This window comes from Phyllostomus hastatus, unplaced genomic scaffold (assembly GCF_019186645.2).
Source record: "Phyllostomus hastatus isolate PE091 unplaced genomic scaffold, TTU_PhHast_1.1 phas_contig_57, whole genome shotgun sequence".
Classification (NCBI taxonomy): domain Eukaryota; kingdom Metazoa; phylum Chordata; class Mammalia; order Chiroptera; family Phyllostomidae; genus Phyllostomus; species Phyllostomus hastatus.
The window spans coordinates 2,377,432-2,400,470 of record NW_025333912.1 but is presented as its reverse complement, the minus strand read 5'-3'; the positions used below and the strand labels follow the sequence as shown (position 1 = coordinate 2,400,470).

The 23,039-nt window shown below is 36.6% G+C and overlaps 1 protein-coding gene and 1 long non-coding RNA gene across 3 annotated transcripts; one reads left to right on the top strand and one right to left on the bottom strand.

Annotated features, from left to right (window-relative positions):
- The first annotated feature begins 24 nt into the window (after window positions 1-24).
- TYW5 (tRNA-yW synthesizing protein 5) lies at window positions 25-19,463 on the top strand. Of its 2 annotated transcripts, none has more exons than XM_045847585.1 (8): window positions 25-183; window positions 7,555-7,709; window positions 11,290-11,359; window positions 13,037-13,081; window positions 13,881-14,018; window positions 15,756-15,843; window positions 16,236-16,352; window positions 18,608-19,455. In XM_045847585.1, exons 1-8 carry the CDS (start codon window positions 106-108, stop codon window positions 18,862-18,864), a joined length of 948 nt encoding a protein of 315 aa, XP_045703541.1. In that variant the 5' UTR covers window positions 25-105; the 3' UTR covers window positions 18,865-19,455. The 2 variants fall into 2 exon arrangements, with proteins under 2 accessions (XP_045703541.1, XP_045703542.1); XM_045847586.1 differs by lacking the exon at window positions 25-183 and adding an exon at window positions 2,568-2,586 and having other exon boundaries at window positions 18,608-19,463.
- LOC123824442 lies at window positions 9,123-22,987 on the bottom strand. Its single transcript, XR_006786698.1, has 2 exons — window positions 22,921-22,987; window positions 9,123-10,919 (listed from the first exon to the last, which is right to left on the bottom strand). It is a non-coding gene; the product is annotated as an uncharacterized LOC123824442 (long non-coding RNA).
- Window positions 22,988-23,039: the final 52 nt, after the last annotated feature.

Below are 23,039 nucleotides of genomic sequence, written 5' to 3'. Positions count from 1 at the left end.
CGGCCCTTTTCTCTCCAAGCCGTGTTTCCGGGCGGATCGGATATAGGAGAACCTGTTAGAGAGTTTAGGGTTCCGAGACTTGGGAGAGGGCGAGCGTGAGCCACCATGGCTGGGCGGCACCTCCAGGTACCCCGGCTCGAGGGTGTTTCGGAGGAGCACTTCATGCAGCACCTCTACCCTCAGGTGAGGCACTGGCGCTGCACCGAACAGCGGGAAGCCAGGGGATACCAGGCTGTACTCCTCGGGTAGCTCCGAACTTGTTTCTTGCCACCCAGAGTGGAGAGAAGGCAGCTGAAGATGGCTGGTTAGCTCTGCGGCCAAGGGAGAGGGTGCGTGGGGATGTCAATGGGCTCATCCATTAAATTTTCCGGAGAGAAGAGCTCCACGTTTCTGGGGAGACGGATGACCGCGAAGAGCTGAGTGCGAGAAACGTTTTGCCTAATAAGCACTGCTCACTGCAGAGTAGCCTTGCAGGAGTTTTATTACGAAGCCTTCTGTGTTACCTTGGCGATGAAGGGAGTTTACTTCCATCACCCGCTCCCGCCTTCCTGTTGCATTTTGAGGCTCCCTTGTTGAAGCGAATAGCACCTGTCGTTCCACTCGAGTTACTGGATTTAAAGGAGTAATCTTTCACTGAACTGAGCCAAAGGGAAGCTGTAATCACCCCGGGGAAACCAGCACTAGTCTTGGGCTCAGATTCGAACTAATCTAGGTTTTAGTTCAAACGTTGGCGCCTCTTATATGTGTAATTCGAACCTCATAAAACATATTAAGGGCAAAATGTATTTTTATTTGCAGTGCTTTGTGAGGGAGTCCAAGCTTCTGAAAAACCGAGAGTAAAGAGTCTAGCAGATATTTAAAGAAAAGAAATCCCTGAAGTTGTATTTACTGTGCTTATGGTAGAAAATACACCCAGTAGTTTTACTTGATATTTACCTCTATGAGGGTATCATAGAGATACAGTTCTGAGTAATATAAAAGTCAGGATAAAGTTTTTCTTTTAGGAGTTTTCTTTTAGTTGAATCCCACAGAGGATTCAAACCCTCATTTATTTGGGGGACTGGTGCTGGATGGGCTGTTGTCCACCCCACCCCCACCTCAAGGTGTGTTAGTGTAAGATGCTTTCAGTGCAGTAATATGAAGGTCAAGTATATGTGGAAGTGCTATGTAAGATACATAGCAAAGGGTATTTTTTAATTTAATCTTCCCAGACAAGACATAATGTCACGAAGAAAGCACCACTAAGTTCCATAAAGTGAGAAATTACTAATAACACTCCGGTCACAATGCGATAACACTGAAGTTAACAAAATTGCAAAGCAAGACCTTTCTACTTGGAAACACTAAAGCTGTGACGGGGGCATAGTCTTACCCAATTTCTAAACATTTTTAATAAGAGTGTGGTGCAGATGCATGAATACACAGACCAGAGGAATAGAATAGAAAGTCTGGTGATATATATGTTTTTTTCTGGATATATAAACACAAATATACAGAAATAAATTTTCATTTATATGGAAATTTAGTATGTGATGAACTGGACACTTTAAAAATTGCTGGGGCAAAGGTGAACATTTTTTAAAATTATATTTTATTGAATATGCTATTACAGTTGACCCAATTTTTCTCCCTTTCCCCCCTCTATCTGGCACCCCCCACTCCCTCAGGCAATCCCACCAACATTGTTCATGTCCATGGTCCTGTGTATAAATTCTTTGGGTACTCCATTTCCTATACTGTACTTTACATTCCCCTGGCTGTTCTGTAACTACCCATTTGTACTTTTTCACCCATTACCTCTTCACCCATTCTCCCATACCCCACCTCATCAATCAACCATCAAAAAACATGGTCTGTATCCATGATTCTGTCTCTGTTCGTGTTTGCTTAGTTTGTTTTTGAGATTCAATTGTTGATAGATATGTATTTATTGCCATTTTATTGTTCATAATTTTAATCTTTTTCTTAAATAAATCCCTGTAACATTTTATGTAATAGCTCCTTTAGTTATTTCTTGCCTGGGAAGCTATTTATCTGCCCTTCAGTTCTGAACGATAGCTTTGCTGGGTAGAGCAATCTTGGCTATAGGTCCCTGCTTTTCATGACATTGAATATTTCTTAAGAATCCTGTCTAGTCTGCAAAGCTTCTTTTGAGAAACCAGCTGACAGTCTTAAGGGAACTCCCTTATAGGTAACTAACTGCTTTTCTCTTGCAGTTTTTAAGATTATCTTTCAGCTTTAGCACTTTAATTATGATGTGTCTTGGTTGGAGTGGGCCTCTTTGCATCCATCTTGTTTGGGATTGTCTGTGCTTCCTGGACTTGCATATCTTTTGCCAAAATAGGGAAGTTTTCTTTCATTATTTTTTCAAATAGATTTCCAATTTCTTGGTCTTTGCTTTTCTCCTTTTGGCATCCCTATGATGCAAAGGTTGGAACACTTCAAGTTGTCCCAGAGGCTGCTTACACTATCTATGTTTTTTGGATTCTTTTTCTTCTTCTTGTTCTGATTGGTTGTTTTTTGCTTCCTTAGGTTCCAAATCATTGATTTGATTCTTGGCTTCATCCACTCTAGTGTTGTTTCCCTGTAAGTTGTTCTTTATATTAATTAGTGTATCCTTCATTTCTGAATGGATCTTTTTTAAGCTGCTGAGGTCCTCACTAAGTTCCTTGAGCATCCTTATAACCAGTGTTTTGAACTCTGCATTTGATAGATTGCTTATCTCCGTTTTGTTTAGCTCTTTTTTTTGACTTTTGATTTGCTCTTTCATTTGGGTCATGTTTCTTTGTCTCTTTGTTTTGGCAGCCTCCCTGTGTTTGTTTCTATGTATTAGGTAGAGCTGCTGCTTTGACTCTGTGTCTCAGTAGTGTGGCCTAATGTAGTAGGTGTCCTGTAGGATCCAGTGGCACAGCCTAGGTACACAGCTGGGTATTCAATGTTTGCCCTTCGTGTGGGCTCAGTACACTCTTCTCTTGTAGTTGAGTCTTGATGGCTGTTGGCAGGTCAATGGGAGGGATTTACCTAGGCCAGTTAATTGCAAGAACTGGCTATGACCACTTAACCACCAACTTCCGCCATCTGTGGAGAATCACCTGTGCAGGGGCAGGGTATTGGTGCTCCAACGAGGTCTGCAGCTGTCTACTGGGTGCACAGGCTCTGGGGTTTCCTGGGTGGTGCAGGCCAAGGTCATCTCCAACCTGTGTTCTGCCCAGGGCCACCCTGCCTGAGCTATAAAGCAATCTGAGATGGCTGCTGCTTGTGCTAGAGATTTCCAGGAGAAGCGAAGCTGTGAATCTAGGCTGGTTGCTGCTAGTACTGGACTTGGGCCACTTAGCTAGAGGTATGGGAGCTAGCAGCTAGGAGAGGCCTGCTGTTGCTTGTTTGAGAGGATTTAGGATATTATGAAGCATGAGCCAAGACCAGCCATTCATATGAAAAAGTAAGTGTTAACAGTTACTTTTGGGTGGGCTTATAAGTTGGGTGGGATGAAGTCTCAGGGTATCTTCAAACAGTAGAGCAGTGTTTGCCAGGTTGATGGAGACCCAGATATGGCACCTGCCTGCCGGGTCTGTGGCTCTTTTGGGGGGAGGGCTCAGAAAAGGGAGGATGGTCTCTGACTGCCTTTCTGTCTGGGAGAAAGCTGACTCCCAGCTTCTGCCTTGATGCCACATGATTCAGTTCCTCCATTTATGCCACTGGTGCCTTTCAAGCTGCTACCTTGGTGCTGGAGCTCAGAGGGAGTGAGTCAGTAAGTCTGTGTATAGGTCCTTTAAGGGGAACTGCTTGGAACTCTAGAAGTTTTTTGCACTGACTCAATCCCTGCTGGTTTTTTCAGCCAGAATTTTGGGGGACTTGTCTTCCTGGCACTGGAACCCAGGGCTCGGTGGCCTGGTGTGAGGCTGAGACTCTTTGCTCCCAAGGTATAGCTACCGAATTTTTACCCACCACATACAGATGTGCGACCAGCCCATTCTGCATCTCTGCCCCTCCTACAAGTCTGGATGGATGTGGTTTCTTTAATTCCCTAGTGGTCAGACTTCCATTCAGCCTGGTTTCTGATGGTTCTGAGTGATGGTCGTTCTCTATTTTAGTTGTAATTTTGATGTGGTTGTGAGAGGAGGCAAGCTGTGTTTACCTATGCCACCATGTTAAAGATGCACTTTTAAATCAATGGTGCTGGGATAGCTGGATAGTCATTTAGAAAAATGCTAAAATTAGATTTATACTTGACATTGTATACAAGACTAGTCTCCAAATGGATCAGAACTCTAAAAAAAGAAAAAACAAACAAATAAAACTAAACAAGTACTGGAAGGAAACATGGGTAAATTCCTCTGTAACACTATAATATAGGTCTGTAGAAGGGCTTTCTAACTATCAGTCAGAATTTGGGTGTAATAATAGAAAAGATTAAAATTTAAGTACATAAAATACAAATGGGGGGATTCACAGCATGTATTTTATAAAAGGGCAGTGAAAGCCCATGTGTGTTAAAAACTTTCAAAAATTAAGTGGAGAAAGCCCAAAATCTGACTACAAGTGAGCAGTTAACAAAAATTAAAAAGCTAAAAATGTCATCTAAACATGTGAAAAGATGTTCATCTCTGCCTCTTAAGAGAAATGAAAGCTATACTATGATACCATTTCCTACCTATCATATTGGCAAAAATTAAAAGGCTTTAATAGTGTATTCTTGGCGAGGCTCTAAAAAAACTGTCACACTGTGTGAAGTGGTACAACCCTTTGGAGAGGAATTTGACATATCTAACAAACTGTGAGTGTTTACTTTCCAATCTGCAGTTAACTCAGAAATTTACTCTGGATATACATCTTCTACAACATGAAAATATCTAAATAGTGTTAATTTGTAAATTATACTTGGAAATTATTGCAAATTACCTAAAAACCTATGCATAGGAGAGTGATTGATTACACTGTGCATTTATACTACAGTGTACTAAAGTGTAAAAAAGAATGAGGGAGATAATCTGAACTAAGCAATGATTTCCATGATACAGTTTTAAATTTAAAAAAAAAGCACAGGCTACAAAAGAAAATACACGATATGACACTTTTTGTGTAAAAAATGGAGGGGAAATGAGGAAATATATATGTTTTTGATTACTTTGCTGAAATGAAATACACGAACCATAAGCAAGAAATTAATGAGACTGGTTATAGGGGATGAGCGAGTACAAGGTGAAAGAATTTGGATGGGGTGATCTTTTTGTATAGTTTTGACTTTGGGGATCACATTAATGTTTTACATTCTAAAATAATAATAATATTAACAAGAGTGAGGAATGTTTAAAAGACAAAACTCTAGCCCTGGCTGGTGTGGCTCAGTGGATTGAGTGCTGGCCTGTGAACCAAGAGGTCACTGGTTCGATTCCTAGTCAGGGCACGTGCCTATGTTGTGGGCCAGGTCCCCAGTAGGGGGTATACGAGAAGCAACTACACACTGATATTTCTCTCCCTTTCTTTCTCCTTCCTTTCCCCTATCCCTAAAAATAATTAAACAAAATCTTTAAAAGACAAAACTCTAATGTGGAACATTAAAAAATAACAAGTGAATCTGAGTAATAGGGAGGATGAGAAGTAACCCAATTCAGTTTTAAATATAATACTTTGATTATGTGTTCTCAGTTTAAAGACAAAAGAACTATAAACAAATAGTAGTTAGCCTTATTTTTTATAGTGGTATGACAGCAACTGTGAAAGTACTTATTGCAAATTCTGGGATTGTGCAGTTGATTAAACATTGAGTATCATAGGAACCTGGTTTCCCACTATTAGAAGGGAGTTACAAATATATAAACAAATATTAGAATGAATCTTGTGATATAAGATAGTATTTGAATTATCATGGTTCATACATACACATCCATTAAGTGTGTGTGTTTGTGTAGTATATGTGGAGAGAGATAGATACAGGTATATCATTTATGTTGTGTGTGTATATGTATATATATTTCCTAGCTCTACCCACTGAGAAGTAGTGTCACCCCAATAGCAGTGAACACACCCAGCACCTGCATTATGGTTTCTAAATAACATTCTCCACTAAAAGAAAAAACAGCTTGAAGAAATGACTGTAGGGCTGAGACAGAGAAGGTATAAAAGGGTGCTGGATTGCGCTATTTTGCCTTAAAATAAAGAAGTGCTCCGAGAAAAAGTCACAAGAGCTAGCTTGAAGGGGCCCCTACTGGCCAAATCTGGGATAGTTTCAGCATCAAAATTACATCAGTAGCTTATAACCCACTGAATAAAATAAATGGAGAAGTTAGAGGTCATTTTGATATTACACTGCCACCTAATACATTTAGATGATGATGGAATATTTAAACATCACAGCTTTATCCCTAGAAGTACTTGACTCATGCAGGAAGAACCAGTTGATGAAAATAATAGGTTTTCATAACAAATAATAGGTCAGAATATCATGTGTGATCTGGTGTGTTGCACTGAGAAGGACACAACATTGCTTCTGTGGTACATTCCTTACAGAAATGCATAACCTGGATCTGATTATGAAGAAACATCACCTGGCTGGCATAGCTCAGTGGATTGAGCATGGGCTGCGAACCAAAGTATCACAGGTTCGATTCCCAGTCAGGGCACATGCCTGGGTTGCAGGCCATGGCCCACAGCAACTGCACATGGATGTTTCTCTCTCTCTTTCTCCCTCCCTTCTCTCTCTAAAAATAAATAAATAAAATCTTAAAAAAAAAAATCAGATGAGCCCAAACTGAAGGGCCTTCTACAAAATTACTGATCTGTACTCTTCAAAAATGTCAAGGTCATGGACAAAAAGGCTGAGGAACTGTTCCACTTTAAAAGAGACTTGGCAACTAAATGCAATGTGGTGTCTCAGAAATGGGAAAAAAACTACAAGGGTATTATTAGGACAGTTAGCAAAATATATAGACTGTGGATTAGATAATCCTAGTATATAGTGTTAACTATAATTTTGATATATATAAGATAATGTTTTTGTTCACAGAAAATATACTCAAGTTTTTAGAGATAAAGGAGTATGGTATCAGCAATTTACCCTGAAATAGTTCAGAAAAAAATAAATTATTTTTAATAATATGTTTTCTATATACACGTAGTGAGAATAAGAGCCAATGAATGGCAAAGGAAATGGGGCAGAATGTTAGGTAAATAGTGAATAAGAGCAGAGGGTAATGGGAGTTCTTTGTAATTCTCTTGCAGCTTTTCTGTAAGTTTGAAATGGTATCAAAATAGAAAGCTAGAAACAATATTTGACTATGAAGTACAAATTTCAACCATTTAGTCATAAGTAACACGCATGAGAATGCTTTAAATAATATTCATCTTTTCTTATCTCTTAGCTGTTGATGGTGTCAGCGTTTTATTCTAAGCATTTTGCATGCGTCCTCTTCCTATTTTAGTTACAGCGTGACTAGGTTTGAGTATCTTGGAATCAAGAATCATTTCTTTTTATTTTTGTCCCTCTATTGCCAGATACAGCTCATGAAATATTGTTGATTTTCCCTAAATTTTTTCGTACTTTCCCCCCATGTACAGAGAAAACCTCTGGTATTGGAAGGAATGGATTTGGGGACATGCACAAGCAAATGGACAGTGGATTACCTGACTCAGGTCGGAGCGGGGAGAGAAGTGAAGATTCACGTTGCTGCCGTTGCCCAGATGGACTTCATTAGTAAGAACTTTGTGTATAGGTACTTTCTTCTGAGGTTTACTTTGGGGATACATGTAACTTGTTTTAAACCTTTAAAGTATGTTTGCATTATTATACAAAAGCCATATCATCTTTTGGCTAGTTTGATATAATCATGGAATAGCTTACTGATTTTTGAAGAATGACTTTTAAAAGACAAGAATTTTGAGTTTACATAATTATACAAAGACATTTCCAAACACCATTTTTTACATAGGGTGTATACCTGATACCTCCTGGAACCATTGAAGAAACAGATTTGTGGTAACTAGAGTTAGATTACATCTGAAGTTGGCTGTGCTGTATTCATTTAATGCTTCATTAATTGATCCTACCATATTAAAAATTACCTAGAGTAATAAATTCTAAAGCTTTCCTTCACAACCTATTTTTTCCAAATCCAGATTGTTTTTAGATAAGTATAAGCCTGTGTTTTCTTCTTCTGTCTTCTCCAGAAATGTAGGGCAAGTAGTTGCTTTATTTGGTATAATCTTTTATCAATTCAGATAACTTTAAAGAGATCATACTTAATTTTGTCTTTTGACAAAATAACCTTAAATACTTTTAATTTTCCTCATGGTTGTCATTTTTTTTGTTTGTTTGTTTTGGGATCTCTTAAAAGTAAATGAGATGTAGTTAAAAGCTGCTGGATGTTTAAATTTGAAATGCTGTAATCTTACAGTTTTAATATATTTATTCCCATGAGTTTTCATTAAAAATATTAAATAAAAAAACAAACATCTTTCTTATTCTGAGCATGTGTTGTTCCCAGCAAATTCAATCTACTAAAAACTGTGTAGTTCACAATAGCCTAATGTTTAAAGGGAGTTAGCTCTCACTGTTACTTCCAGAGTTTAGAGATGAGTTAAACAGAGCTTCTAATGTCCAGGGCCATTCCTTTCTCATTAGTTTTCCAAGCTCATAAAGCAGCTTGCCAAAGCATTTCTCAGTTTTTGATCCTTTGAATATTCATCATTATAGTTTTGGTTTTTAATAGGCCAGTGAATTGAATTTAATTGCCATAAAATTTTCCAGTTGTAAGAAGTTTTCGCTTTTCATTAAATAAAGTGGAAGAAAGTGCTGGAATGATCAGCATTTTTTGGCCTGCAGTTAATGATGTTTATTTTCCACAGAGTCCAGTGCCATAGCAAGTGGTTATTGAAACTTCCTCTTGAATTGTCTTGATGTGTTGTCATGTGCTATAAACTTTATAAAACTTGTTTTTGAGGCACATATATTATGTAATAGTTCTTATGCTAGGTTCCTCCAAACCTTTCACTAGAGCTACTAAAGAGCTGCAAGATTATTTAGTGCAAGAAAAAAATAGATTTAGTTATTTTTGGCAGTTAATGGGGAGTAGGAAAGAAGGGAGGCATCTAGGCCATAGACTAGAAAGTAGGAAATCCTACACACATTTATCAGTATTACCACTTCAGTTTAATACTAATTATACAGATGAGCAAACGGAGGCTTAAAAACATTGAGTAACTTATCTAAGTTCATATAGCTCAAAATGATGGGACCAGGACTTATCCCCAGATTTGCTGACTCCACAGAAAGCCCATGATCCTAACCCCTCTTTCATACTACCTCCCGTCCCAGACCATGTGCCAGTCCAGGTAAGTGGAACGTCAGTAGCAGGTGCCCTTTTTTGAAACATGCATAGGGTAGATAAGATCTCAAAGCCAAGGAACTTCCAGTGCATATACTTCAGCTTCCCCTCTCTCAGCTTTGCTTCTGCAGAATCTCTGACAGGCACCACTACCTAAGGGAGAAAGGTGGTGGGGCACCCCCGCTTTTCTTTTATGGACTGACCCCTCTGTCTGTCCTGTTCTTACAAAGGTCTTGAAACACTGCCAGGTTCTCCTTAGTAAAAAAGTTAAGCCCAGGCAACTACACCAATTTCAGAGGTAGGATTCCATGTTATTCCCCAACTCTTCAAAGAGGCTTTGGTGGGAATGAGGGTATATGGTGGAGTCGGAGATGGAAACATTGAATTGGAGGATGCCAAGTAAGTTTGTTGATATAGTTAGCCAGAAACTATAGTAGGAGATTGGTCTGAATAGGTGGCAGACTCCTTTCGTCTCTGTTGCAGTGCTCACTCAACATTACTAGCAGTGTCCTTGAGTTCAGATTGACAGTCTTGCACACAGGACCCACTAGTCCATACTCTGGCATCAGCTGTACTTGGCTTTGCAGAAAATAGCATTCTAGTGGATAGTGTCAGTAGGAGCCCTCATACCAGTCCAGGAGCCATTTTTTGCCTTCCAACCATAACAGCTTAGTTGTCAGGGAACATGACTGTAGAGGTAAGTGCAAAAACACTCTAACTTAGATACCAGTAGCACACAATAACCCATGAATTTATTTTCTAGGTTCCTCCAAGGGGTATACTCAGTCGCAAGACTTACACTGCACACAGGGAGGCCAAATCCCCTGTTTCCTAACAAGTATTTATATTCTACCACCAGCTTTCTAGTCAGACGTAGTTCACCAGTCAAGGACCATTTTTACAATAAATAATATTATGTGATATCACAGTTGACATTCCACATTTATCTTAACCCAATATGTTTCTAGGAAAATGTGGCTAGGAGAAAGTAAGCCTAAGGTCGTACAGAGGAGAACAGGTTTCGCCCCAGTACAGATTTCAAGTGGAAAATAAGAGTAAAAAAATTCTAACTTTTTATCAGGTTTGGAGGCTGGGGTGCAGTGCTGGAGGAAGGGAGAGACTTTTGACCCTGTGCTTTTGAGGACTTTATTGTTTTGATGTAACCAATAAGGGATCATTTTTATGTAGGGGACAGTGCTTTTGATTCAAGAAGACTGAAGGGATAGGATGGGACCTGGGGAGAAAGTAACCCTCGAGGCTCAAGAATGTGAGGTAAAGGAAACAAACTTTGCTTCTACAATGTTCAGCCCTGTTCACCTGGGTGGAAGGAGCCAGGCATGTGGACAAAAATATTGAAGAAGAAGATGACTCTGTGTCACTGCACTTGAAATTCACCTTGAGATATTCCTCAGGAGGCTTATCACGACCGGTGCTGGCCGCTGAGAGCAGTGGCACCGGCCTCTGTGCTGTGGTGATGCCGAAAGGCAGGAGGATCAGTGGGTGGGGGGGCCTGGGTGTCCGTCCACCCTGTGCCTCCCGTCTCTTCCAGAGGGGCACTGGCACTTGCCCCTCATCACAGGACAGGTTTTGCCAGGACACCTGAAAAGAGAGCAGCAAGAGGTTGAAAGTGTGTATTTCCAGAGGCAACCAGACACCACAGAAACACTTTTCTAACAATAACTTGGAATAGGGGGATATCGACATACAAGAAGGATTCATCTGAATATAGATTTAAAGAGCTTTAATTTTTTAAAGTGAAATTTCAGACAATCTCTGTCAAATAGGCACACTGTTAAATGAATTTTGAAAATTTAGAGTTCCACATAACAGGTTATAATAAAAATTGATGGATATGGTAAAACAGAAGGCCATATCTAACTTCCAAACTCCTGTATATTAATATATAATGATTAGAGTATGAATTGGTTTATTATTATTAAGTCCAAGGATTCTTTTGTGTTTATTTCAGAACTTTACCTTTTGACAAGTTGGTTCAAAGGGCAGCTGAAGAAAAGCATAAAGAATTCTTTATTTCTGAGGTAATTGGTTTTAACATGTTTTTTAGAAAGCATTACTTTCTTATAAGAGAATATTGTATATACAAGACCTGTGTCCTTCTCTGAAAGCCACTCTTAGGGTTTGGCTGTGTATGCTATAGATATTAGTTCTGCTGTTTATTAGATCTCAAACCTTGACCAAATTATTTTTCTGTGCCGCTATACTCACCTATAAAATATGAGTAACAGTACCCATTTTATAGAGTCTTTTGACAATTAACTAAATAAAATCTATAGAGAAATTATTAGCACAGTGTCTGACTAGAAACTACTCACTAAATGTTAGCTGTTAGTATTACTTCCTTTGAAAGTTTGTGTTTATTACTTTGTGTTTATGAAACACAATGCTTTGGTTTGATATACCAAGTTCAAATGCTAATGGAGAACTACTACTATGTTTTACTATTGTTAGTTACTATTAATGTGATTTTTTGTTTTTGCTATAGCATTTATTCAAAAATGTTTACTTATTTATATTATAATCCTCCTTTAAATAATTCAACTTAAGTATCATGGAACTCCTAAGCAAAGACTGACTGTTAAAGGAGTCGTGTGTTCCGTAGCAAGTAGGCCTTTTTTTGAGTCATTAGTTGGGGCTGCCCCAAGAAGGTCATGACCTTGGTTCAAAGGCTAGGGTGGCCTTGAAGGAGTAAACAGGTGGCAGCTATGTTAACCACACTCCTTTGGGCTTAGCAGTGGGTTCTTTCTTAAAGAGGGGTCTGAGAAGTGCATCTCTGTATCTGCCACATGAACTTAATTCTTAAATCCTGAAATATTATTAAATCCTGGTAGAAGACTCTTAGAAATTTGAAGAACATATTTTGAAACCTTTTTAGCGAGCAGTAAATGTATAGAATTTACCTGATATGGCATATTCATAATCATAGATTTAGGACATGCTGTTCAGGGAAGTGAGATGTATTCTGAAGTTCATGCTGTAGAGGCCAGTGTGGGTGTCCAAGCGGCAGAACCCCTGCGTTGGCTTAACCTGTGCTGGACCCAGTATCTCTCAGTTCTCTTCTCACGGGAGAGGCCAGCAGCAGTAATGTTTTACAGTTCAGACAGTCCCCTATTATAGCTACTTGGTACAGTATAATTGATAATTTTTTGAAATATCAAATTTATTACTATAAAATGACATTTCTTATTCATTACAGGAACTTACACTGGAGGATTTGGCTTAAGAATTTATATAATCAGAAATAGCCATAGCTTGATAAAATACAGTGTTCTAGATTTTAAAAAATCATTAAAGTATATTTTATTTATCCCCTATTGTACATTTGTATTATATACAGAAGTTTGTTGTTGGCACTCAATGATACCTTGAGATCATGTGTATTATACACATGGGGGTTCTTTTACGAGTCTAAATAATTTGAAGTATAAAGTCTAAATTGAGCACTGTGGTTTCAGATGTGGTATGTGTATATTGCTTTTAGAATTTATTTTACTTATATTTTGTGGATCCAGTCATTATTTCACACAGTATATAAAGACATTTCTTCATACGGCCACCAGAGAGCATTACTAGAAAGAGTAAGAAAACAACTTTTTCAAAAACAACTGAGTTAGGTTTTAAAACTCATTTCCTTTCATTTTTACTTTCTAATATTTTTAAGTGAATATTGATGTCATTTTTTCTTTGGGATGTTTAAGGATGAGAAGTACTACTTACGGTCACTTGGGGAAGACCCCAGAAAGGTAAGAATTCTGAATGTGAAAACATAAGCCTAAATGGAAGTATACACTTTAACTGGCACTACAATTTTTGTACCTACTGTCTGACATACAACCTGTTTTATCTTTGTTCATTCTTTTCTCAGTGATTCATGTCCTTGAATAAGTACGATTATTAAAAGTTGATACCTTAGTTTTTAAGTAGGACCATAGAATCTTAGTGTTTAAAGTCATCTACTGTAATCTCTCTACACAATTAAATTCTTTCTACTGTATATTTTATGGATTGCAATTTTGCTAATAGAATCTTAAATAATTTTTAAAATTCTAAATAATTCATTATATAAGCTTTGATATGCATTTGGAATCTAATTAATAAGGCTACAATGTTAATGAGTATTCCCTAAATGATTAAGATAATATTTTTCCCATTTATGTCACCGTTTAGTTTGTTTACCTTTTTTAATTCTCCTCTCCCAATAGAACCACAGGATTTACATAGCTGGTAACATTCAAGTTGTGGACTCCTAAACTTAAAATACTGAATATTAGATTAACAACTGTCTGAATCTTGCTTAAAGTAGGAAGAACTACAAATGCAGCACATTCAGCTTAACAGTAGTGATGTTGAATCTGCATTCTTGTAACACAGTGTGTATTCCTTCACTCGTTGGCTCTGGTCATATCCTAGTATTTTAAAGTGGTGAACAGAATTTTATTCCAATCCTCCTTTATGTCATAGGCTCTGATGGCAGCCTTAGATAAAATGAGCATTACACCAGTGTTGTGTTTATTAAAATGCTTACTGTTTCTCTCAATGCAGGATGTTGCAGATATCAGAAAGCAGTTTCCTTTATTGGAAGGAGATATTAAGTTTCCAAAATTCTTCAAAGAGGAACAGTTCTTTTCCAGTGTTTTTCGAATTAGCTCCCCAGGATTACAACTTTGGACCCACTATGACGTAAGCTATATAAATGAGAAATCTAAAGCTGCTGTAGATCTTAGTGTTAATAGAGTTAACAGCCACTGTTTCAGCTCTCTATAGGGTGCCCTGAAGATCTTTAACATGTAATTTGTTGAAACAGGACATTTGAAAACAGGTGCACTGCAAGGTAGTGATGTGGGAGTGAATTACTAGCTAATACTAGAGCCTAGTTGATCACATTTGCATTTCTCTGTGGTTTTGTCCTTGATTCATCACTACACACACATATAGTTTTATGAAGTGTTTTTTTTTTTGTACATGTGAAGTGGTCACCAGATGAGGGGCCAACTGGTGAAAGTGCAAGAGGTGATAAGGCTGTGCTTTGAAGGTGTTAAAAATGACACACACGACTAAAGGGAACTGTAATTCAGGAGAAGGGCAGCAGGAGCTTGTGGAGAGCCGTTTCAAATTATAAGAATTTGGGAATCTGAAGGTCTTAGGATGTCAATTGTCTACTGTATTTGTTGACTAGCAAGATGTGTAGATTACTCATCTTGATTATTTATTCTATGGTGTTAATAATTTTATTTGCTTAAATATATGCATATATTTTAAAAACTTAGAAAAAGCTAGCATTGTGTATGGTTTGGGGTTGGGTAGAGAAATTTAAGAAGTTAAAGCAATACCTAATGGGTTTATAAAGGTATTTTTTAAAAAGTTCTAAATCCAGCTATATTTTTATGAGTGTTTTTAATTCCAGCTGAGGACCACTTGCGCAGATTTTAACATAGCAACTCTATAATTAACTGAAATATACATAAAATCATAGCTTATTGGTTTTTAAAAGTTTTACATAAATGATATGTATGGTGAGAAAATGTGATAACTTGAATACATTTTTAACTGAATTCTATGACTATAGTTTTAAGTAGTATGTCTGTTATATTGACTTACAACGGGATATTATAAAGCTTTTCTTAAATTAAAAATAAGTCAAAGGAATGCTAGTAATATGGTTAAGGTTTATGTAAGGAAAGGGTTATTGGTAAAATGAGAAATCTTTAGGTAGAGGTGATATGTAAATAATCACGAATATATTTTCTTTAGCATTTATTTTAATTCCTTAGTTGAGAATTAATGTAGCTCTGCCTTCCAACATTTTACACATTCTCCACCCATGAAGTGCACCCGTGCATGCACAGGAAGAGTCAAGATTGCTCCGTCAGTAACTGTGCCAAGGAAATGTGCAAGGCTACAGTCCTACAGTCCTATAGGAAATAATTTAGAAATCAAGATGCCTGTAATCAAATTATGTTGGCCATGTATCAGAACTTGTGAAAAGAGCAGTGGTTGCCACACTGCATTGTATTTTCCCAACACCTAATTGTCTAAGTGCTTTTAACCTCTTGTTGAATGTTGGCCCTGTAGCACTCTTTGACAGGTAAGTAACACACAAGTACACTAGCAAGGGGAGCCTCAAATAGGTGTAACACCCCTCCTGTCATAATGGTGGGGCAAGGCAAACAGTTGGGACTTCACGTTTCCTGACGGCCTGCCAACCCTTTGCATTTTAAGGCAGTGCTACAGAAATATGTTTAATAAAGGAACATTTGTGTTTGGAATACAAATGTTTTCATTACTATAAGAGATTTAGGTAGTCTGAGTCAAGTCTTTTTAAAGGATAGGATTTATAGTTAACTGTTTGGAGTACCATTGGTTCTGTTTATGTAAATTTTAGGTACTGTTCATTCTTATGTTCTTTTTGGTCTTTAGGTAATGGATAACTTCTTAATACAAGTGAAAGGAAAAAAGCGTGTTGTACTGTTCAGTCCTCGAGATGCCCAGTATTTGTATTTATCAGGTACTTTTTTTTTTAAAGTTTTTGTTTTTAAACTCTGGCTTATTCGGTACTTGATTTTGAGAAATCTCTTCATTCTCATAGAAAAACATTTTATGGCTTCTAATTAAAACATATTGTGTTCTCCATTGTGTACATGTGAACATGTAATGACAGGCTATAGGAAGAATGAGATTTATAGATTTCTTAATTGCATTACATGGATGTCAGTGGTCATGAAGGACAAGCCATTGAAAATATCACAGGTTTTAGGAGAGTAGTAGTTGTCCTCACAGTGTGGGTGCAGTAAATTAATTGTACGGAAAAGAAGAAATTTTCAAATTTGTATTTGTAATCATGTTTTTAAAAATGCTAACTTTGCTCAATTTTTATTATCCTCTTTTGGAACTTTTCAGGTACTAAATCAGAAGTGCTGAATATAGATAACCCAGACTTAGCGAAATATCCACTGTTTTCAAAGGCTAGAAGGTATGAGTGTTCCCTTAAAGCTGGAGATGTATTATTCATTCCTGGTAAGAATTCTGGACCTGTGACTTGCTATTTATAAATGTACAAAAGCATATTTGTTACACGTATCCTGGCCTATACAAGATGATGTTTATACACAGCTATACACAGCTGTGTGTTTGTGTGTTTATGCGTAGACAAATTCTTATAAAATGGAGTCTTGTTTTTCAAAGGCAACCTATACATATATTATTAAACTCTTAAGTTATTAAGTGACATAAAGCAAAATGCTTTATATCAGCAAAAAGATTATACCAGATTGTTTTTAATCATTTTGTTTTAAAATATTTATGTATTTTCAGAACTATGTCATTTTTTTCCAAGTGGTAAATATATTTCAAAGCCAAAACAGAAAGATTTTATAAAATATCAAAATGTTATATCTTCAACACCTGTCTTGTCTATTATTTTTTTAGTCTGAAATAGTGTAAATTTCTTATACAATAAATAGGCATCTTCTTACAATAAACATCTGTAATTATTCTAAATACCTGAAAGTCATAAAAATCATAATTAAGATTAAATGGTTGCATTAACAAATTCTATATATATAGTTATTTTCCTATATCTACGTTAATATATTCAAAAACATTAATACCTCTTTTTGGTGATAGAATTAAGTAAAAAGTATTAATAAAAATATGTTGATCTCATTTGAGGACAGATTATAAATTCCTTGAGGACAAGGAACTATGTTTGGTTAATCTTTGTGGGCCCCAAGGGGCCTGATGCAATGTCCTTCACATAATTGATTGCCTAAAAAATTTGATACATTGTCATCTTCTTATATTCATTGAAAACAACCAGCACACTAATTTTTAAATCTATTGCCATTATTTAAATTATTTTCATGTTTAGAGCATGGTCAAGGACTATATAGTTTTCCATTATTCTGTCTACAACATTTTTAAAAAATAAAAAAAGCCAGAAATGCTCAATGTTTGTATATATTTTGAAATAAAATTAAAAGCTCCATCTTTGGATTTAAATTGAACAAAATGATTAGCATTTTTCCTGTTATACTGAATTAAAAAAAAAAAGATTCTGAAAGAAAGAGTGGTTAAGATTAAAACCATGTTTGAAAACTAGTTTTACAAATCAAAATATTTTAAGCTTTGGCTTTTCCTATGGTACTCTTTGAATTTGTTTCCAAAATTAAAACATTTTTGATGTGATAGTACTTCACCTTTATTATATTGTGATATTGCCTTAGTATTCTTGTAGCACCTATATTTTGAAAATGTTTCCGCTCAATTGAAAGCAAAGAGGTAAACTTTCTAGTGGAAGTAAAAAATTAGCCATATATATAATAGGATAACGATTACTCATCTCTTTCACCAAAATACAGGGCTGGGCAAAAGTAGGTTTACAATTATAATACAAATAAATAATACAATAATTAATAGATAAAAATACGGGAATTCTGTTTTGCATACTCACAACTATCAACCTACTTTTTCCCACCCTGTATTTGCTTTTGTTTAACATACTTATTTTAAAGGAGCTGAAATAAAATTATAATTGCATTAGAAATATCAAACTGAGGAGGCTATAGTGAATGCAAATTTAAGCAAGTTAGAAAAGCAGATGGAGCTTGAACAGGAAATCTTTGAGAATGAAAGTATTCTACTGAGTCAGAAAAGGTCAAATATACTCCTCAAATAATTAAAATGTTCTGTGTACAAAAAATAAATACTTAAAGATTTTATTTATTTTTAGAGAGAGGGGAAGGGAGGGAGAGAAACATCAATGTGTGAGAGATAGATCAATAGATCAGTTGCCTCTCACATGCCCCCAGTTGGGGACCTGACCCACAATCCAGGCGTGTGCCGACTGGGAATCGAACTGACGACCCATTGGTTTGCAGGCCAGCACTCAATCCAATGAACCATACCAGCCAGGGCAAAAAGTAAATACTGTTGATGTGGTTGAGTGACTCAGAAGTGTAAACAAAACACAGCCCCAAATCACAGAACTACAAAACAAATATAACTTTATTATGTCTTTCAAGTTAAAAAGGAAAGATTGCTATTTACAAAAATTTGAAATGTAGGGTTGTGCTATTGACACTTGAAATTGGTTGGCAATTCATAAAAGTTAAAATGATTCTGTTAAAAGCTGCTGAGTATGCTAACGAAGAGATCTAGTTATAAGAATTATTTCTTACATTGGGTATACACAATTTGTGATATTTCAGTGACATTTTGGTTTTTCTTTAGCTGCAAGTTTTATTTTTAACTTACTACATTTTTTCCCTCAGCTTTATGGTTCCATAACGTAATTTCTGAAGAGTTTGGAGTGGGAGTGAATGTCTTTTGGAAGCACCTTCCATCTGAATGCTATGATAAAACAGATACCTATGGAAACAAAGATCCTACTGCAGCGTCAAGAGCTGCACAAATTTTGGACAGAGCCTTGAAAACACTGGCTGAATTACCAGAGGAATACAGGGACTTCTATGCACGGCGAATGGTCTTACACATTCAAGACAAAGCCTACAGCAAAAACTTCGAGTAAATAACAAAGTGAATGTAATACATATAAACTTAAATACAGTTAAGCTCAAATATTAGGGGAAAAAAAGATAATTCTTTGTTAAAAAAGGAAAATCAATTTCTTATTTACAGTTTAAGTACAAAGGGGTGTTCCCGTGGTATGTACTTAATACAGATCATTGTGGCTCAAAAGATGGTGTACTGGGACCACTCTTCAGCTTTCAAATGCAAAAACCCTAAAAATTTAACTTAAAATGACAAGAGAAGGTATTGACTTGTAATACATGAAATCTACTAAGATATTGGGCTTCAGTGTTTCTCATCCAGTGATCAGTTGTGTCATTAAGAACCTCTGGGTTTCCTGGCTGGCGTAGCTCAGTGGATTGAGCACGGGCTGTGAACCAAAGCATCACAGGTTCAATTCCCAATTGGGGCACATACCTGGGTTGCAGGCCACAGCCCCCAGCAACCACACATTGATGTTTCTCTCTCTCTCTTTCTTCCCCGCTTCCCTCTCTAAAAATAAATAAATAAAATCTTAAAAAAAAAAAAAAGAACCTCTGGGTTTTTTTCTTCCTGTTTTCAGCTGCAGCATTGGCAGCATCCTAAGGCGGGCTGCCTTCATGGAATGATTGCCACTAGCAGTTCAGGCCATATACACCTTCATTTACATGCTGTGGAGGAGTCAGGCTGGATTCCATGGGCCCTCTCAAGATGAGAGATTTCCCAAAACTCGCTACCAGATCATTGGGTCTCATTGATGTGAAGTGGCTTAGACCTCTCCATCCCTGAGCCAGCCAGTAGCGCATGGTATGGGCTAACCCTTAACCCAGCCTGGTCTATAAGAGATGGAAGTAGAATTTTCTTCCTCTGAGGCACACGTGGGCAAAATAGGTGATTGTTCACATCAGGATTTTGGTAAGGAGAAAAGGCGGGCAGCCAACAATGTCTACTACGTTAATCTTTTGAGTTTCTAAAAATAGATGCCTAGGTCCAACCTTTATAGACTTGGGTAGGTTATCTGTATTTGATAGATCTTATAGGTTTTAATCCATAATTAGGGTTGAGAACAGTTAGATTACCTGATGCTAATTTGGATTACTAGTTCTGCGATTCAGCCAAAACAAATGTTTCATCTGATCCTCGTTTTTCTTGGCATCCAGTGTAAGTCAAGCCTGTCCTCTCTTGCAGTTTTTAAATGTCAGAAAAATATTCAAATCAGTTTTAGTTTATACCGAAGGCTAAGCTTTCACCTAATTAAAGTTTTCCTCAATGCCTTTCCACCTTTCTCATATTTTAAAAAGAAATTTTAATACATGAGATATCCCAACAGTGTTGTCATTGAAGACAATGAGCCATTGTATGTAGATCTGTGCCCTTCTTTGTTTGGACCTAGTAATTTGCACTGTCATTAAAGACAAAATAGATTTACTGAACACAAATCTGCCCATCTAAAGCAGTCCGAATATATATATATTTGGTGCATTTTAGAGAAAATAATTTCCTCTATTGAAAATAATTTGTGTAGTTATATCCTGTGTTTAATTTTTTGATATTTTATTAACTAAAGGTCAGTAGTGTACATTAGGGTTCACTCTTTGTACGGAGAACAGATTGGTGGTTGCCAGAAGTGGAGGTGGGAGGAATGGGCTTGCAATACTGGTTTAGTGGGAACAGACTCCCTTAGCTTTTTCTTGTCTGGGAAGTTCTTTATTTCTCCTTCAATTTTAAATGATAGCCTTGCTGAGTCAAGTAGTATAGTAGGTCCTTGCTTTTCATCCCTTTGAATATTTCATGCCAGTCCCTTCTGGCTCACATCCTGTGTTTATAGTTTGATTAATTTCAAGTATGAAAAGAAAATTACAATAGTAAAGGAAGAATATATAAAAATTGCTTTGGACTTCCTAGAAGTCTTTGAGAAGAGATATTTAAGTTACTCAGGTCAACAAAAGTGAAGAGTCTGTCAGAAAAGGAACTGTTATATTAACTACATCTAATTTCTAGATTTTTGATATGTGGTTACTTATGTTAAGCAAAGAACTTTTAAAAAGAGCTTTTAAAGAACTTTTAAAAAAGCTTTTTTCCTATGGAAGGAATAGAAGATAAAACCCCTGTTAATTTGAACAGTATTTATAGCCAGCTTTTTAATAAACCCTCCTTCATTTTGCCTTTTTTTTTATCAGTAAGAGAATCAGTGCAAAGTATATAGCAACAAAGAAAACATGGAAGTAAAAAAATTATAATTTGTTCAATGAGTAATCCAACTCAGTTTTATTTAAGAAGCAGAATGAATGACCTTAAGCAGGTTAATCTATGAAACTTACTTTCCTCATCTTTAAAATTGAACTTATACTTTACAGGGTTGCTACAAAAATACAAGGAGATGGTTTAAGGGTAGACATATAATTGGTGCAAGCTTGCATTATATTCCTCTGCTGAGAAATTTGAGGTGAATTTTATCTAGAAAGCTTGAGATGAACACTTTGGGAAGTTTTAAATTTATCTCCCTGGTTATACTTTTTAATGTCAATGTTTATTTTAATCTTTTTTGCCTACCTGGTTGAAACCAAATGAGATGTTTTAATGTACAGAATATCACATGGTATTTGTGAGCTCTAACTTCTCAGGAATTCCAAATCTTAGAATTTTACTGTTGAAAGGGATTTTAGAAATCACCTAATCAATCCAGATTGCTTAAATGACTGTCCAGACTCACACAGTTGGGTGGTAGAAACTGGAATTATAGTTGCAGTGACCATATCAGTAATTCTCCATTCTTTCTCCTTTAAGTGCAGCTCATCTCAGACACTTATGAATATATTACAGAGTTATTCTTTGGCTACAGTTTGGGGGCTTGACCTGACCCACAAAGGAATAGGTTTCCTCTACCAGAAACTTTTCATTGTATTGCTTGCTACATAGACAAGGGATATAAACGAAGACGAATGATGATGCACAGGTAGACAAGAAGGTGTAATAGAAAAATGGAATACTATGCAGCCAAAGAATGAGGCAGATGTGTGTGTGTACACACACATATACATGTACTAGCAAGGACTAGTAAGAAACAGGACCAAAAGTGGGTGTGGTATGCTGCCATTTATGCTGTAAGTAAACATACAGGGATGAGCAAAAGTAGATTTACAGTTATTATACAATAATAAACTTTCATGCATTTACAACTACAAACCTTTTGCTCACCTCCATATATTTGTATATACACAGAATTATCTCTGCAAAGATACTCAAGAAACCAGGAATAGTGACTGCTTCTGAGGTTAGACAAGTAGCTGGGAAGGCGAATCTGCAATTTTGTATTTGAATTGTGTATTTGTTTTTGCCCTTTATTATAAATAAATAGCTTTTAAACATATGTGTGTAGGTTGTAATTCCTACCTTTTCATGAACATTAACAGTATTTGTCTTGGTACATAATTACACTGGAATTCTATGTATTTATTCAGTAATCAACTTGTTCTTTCCATGGATCAAAACAAGGGAAACAAAGTCAACCAGTCTTACTTTGTATCTTTCTGTTCTTTTGAATTGCAGCTAGCTATGTGAACATTTGGAAAGAACTTTAATAACAAGGCTTTTCTCTCACCTATCTAAAGTTGCCAACAGATATCTAAGCTGAAGTTTGTAAGTTGACGGAGGAAAAAAAAGGTGGGAAGCTGGAACGTGGGTCTGGGTGGAGTTGGAACTGCACTGCTGAGACTCCTTCTCCCAGTGCTGAAAGACAGATGTAGTCATGAGGAACTAATGTGGATTGGCAGTCAGCCACTTATCGCTGGTGTTACCTTAAAGTCTCATTTCAAGCATACTGGCTATGAAGCGCTTGAATGCCTTAAATACACTTAAGTTATATTCTAGTTTTAAAAGTTCTATTACATACTAAAATGACCATCTTAAAGTTACTAGCTTCTCTGCCTCTGTAAAAAGCAATCTTAATTTACAGATGAGGTCTATCTACATGTGCATCTTCAAAAGCTTGTTTTCCTTAAAGGCCCTTAAAGTAGAACACAATAGCTCTTTTTAAGAATATTTTCTCTTAAGCCTTACACATTCCTGTACTCACATGCTGGAACTGTTTTGTCGGTACTATGTCCTTAGTGCTTAGACTTTCCTTGTCCTTGGTGGGTGCGTAGATACTACATAAATGAAATGGGGGAAAAAAGTCACACTATATTCTGACTA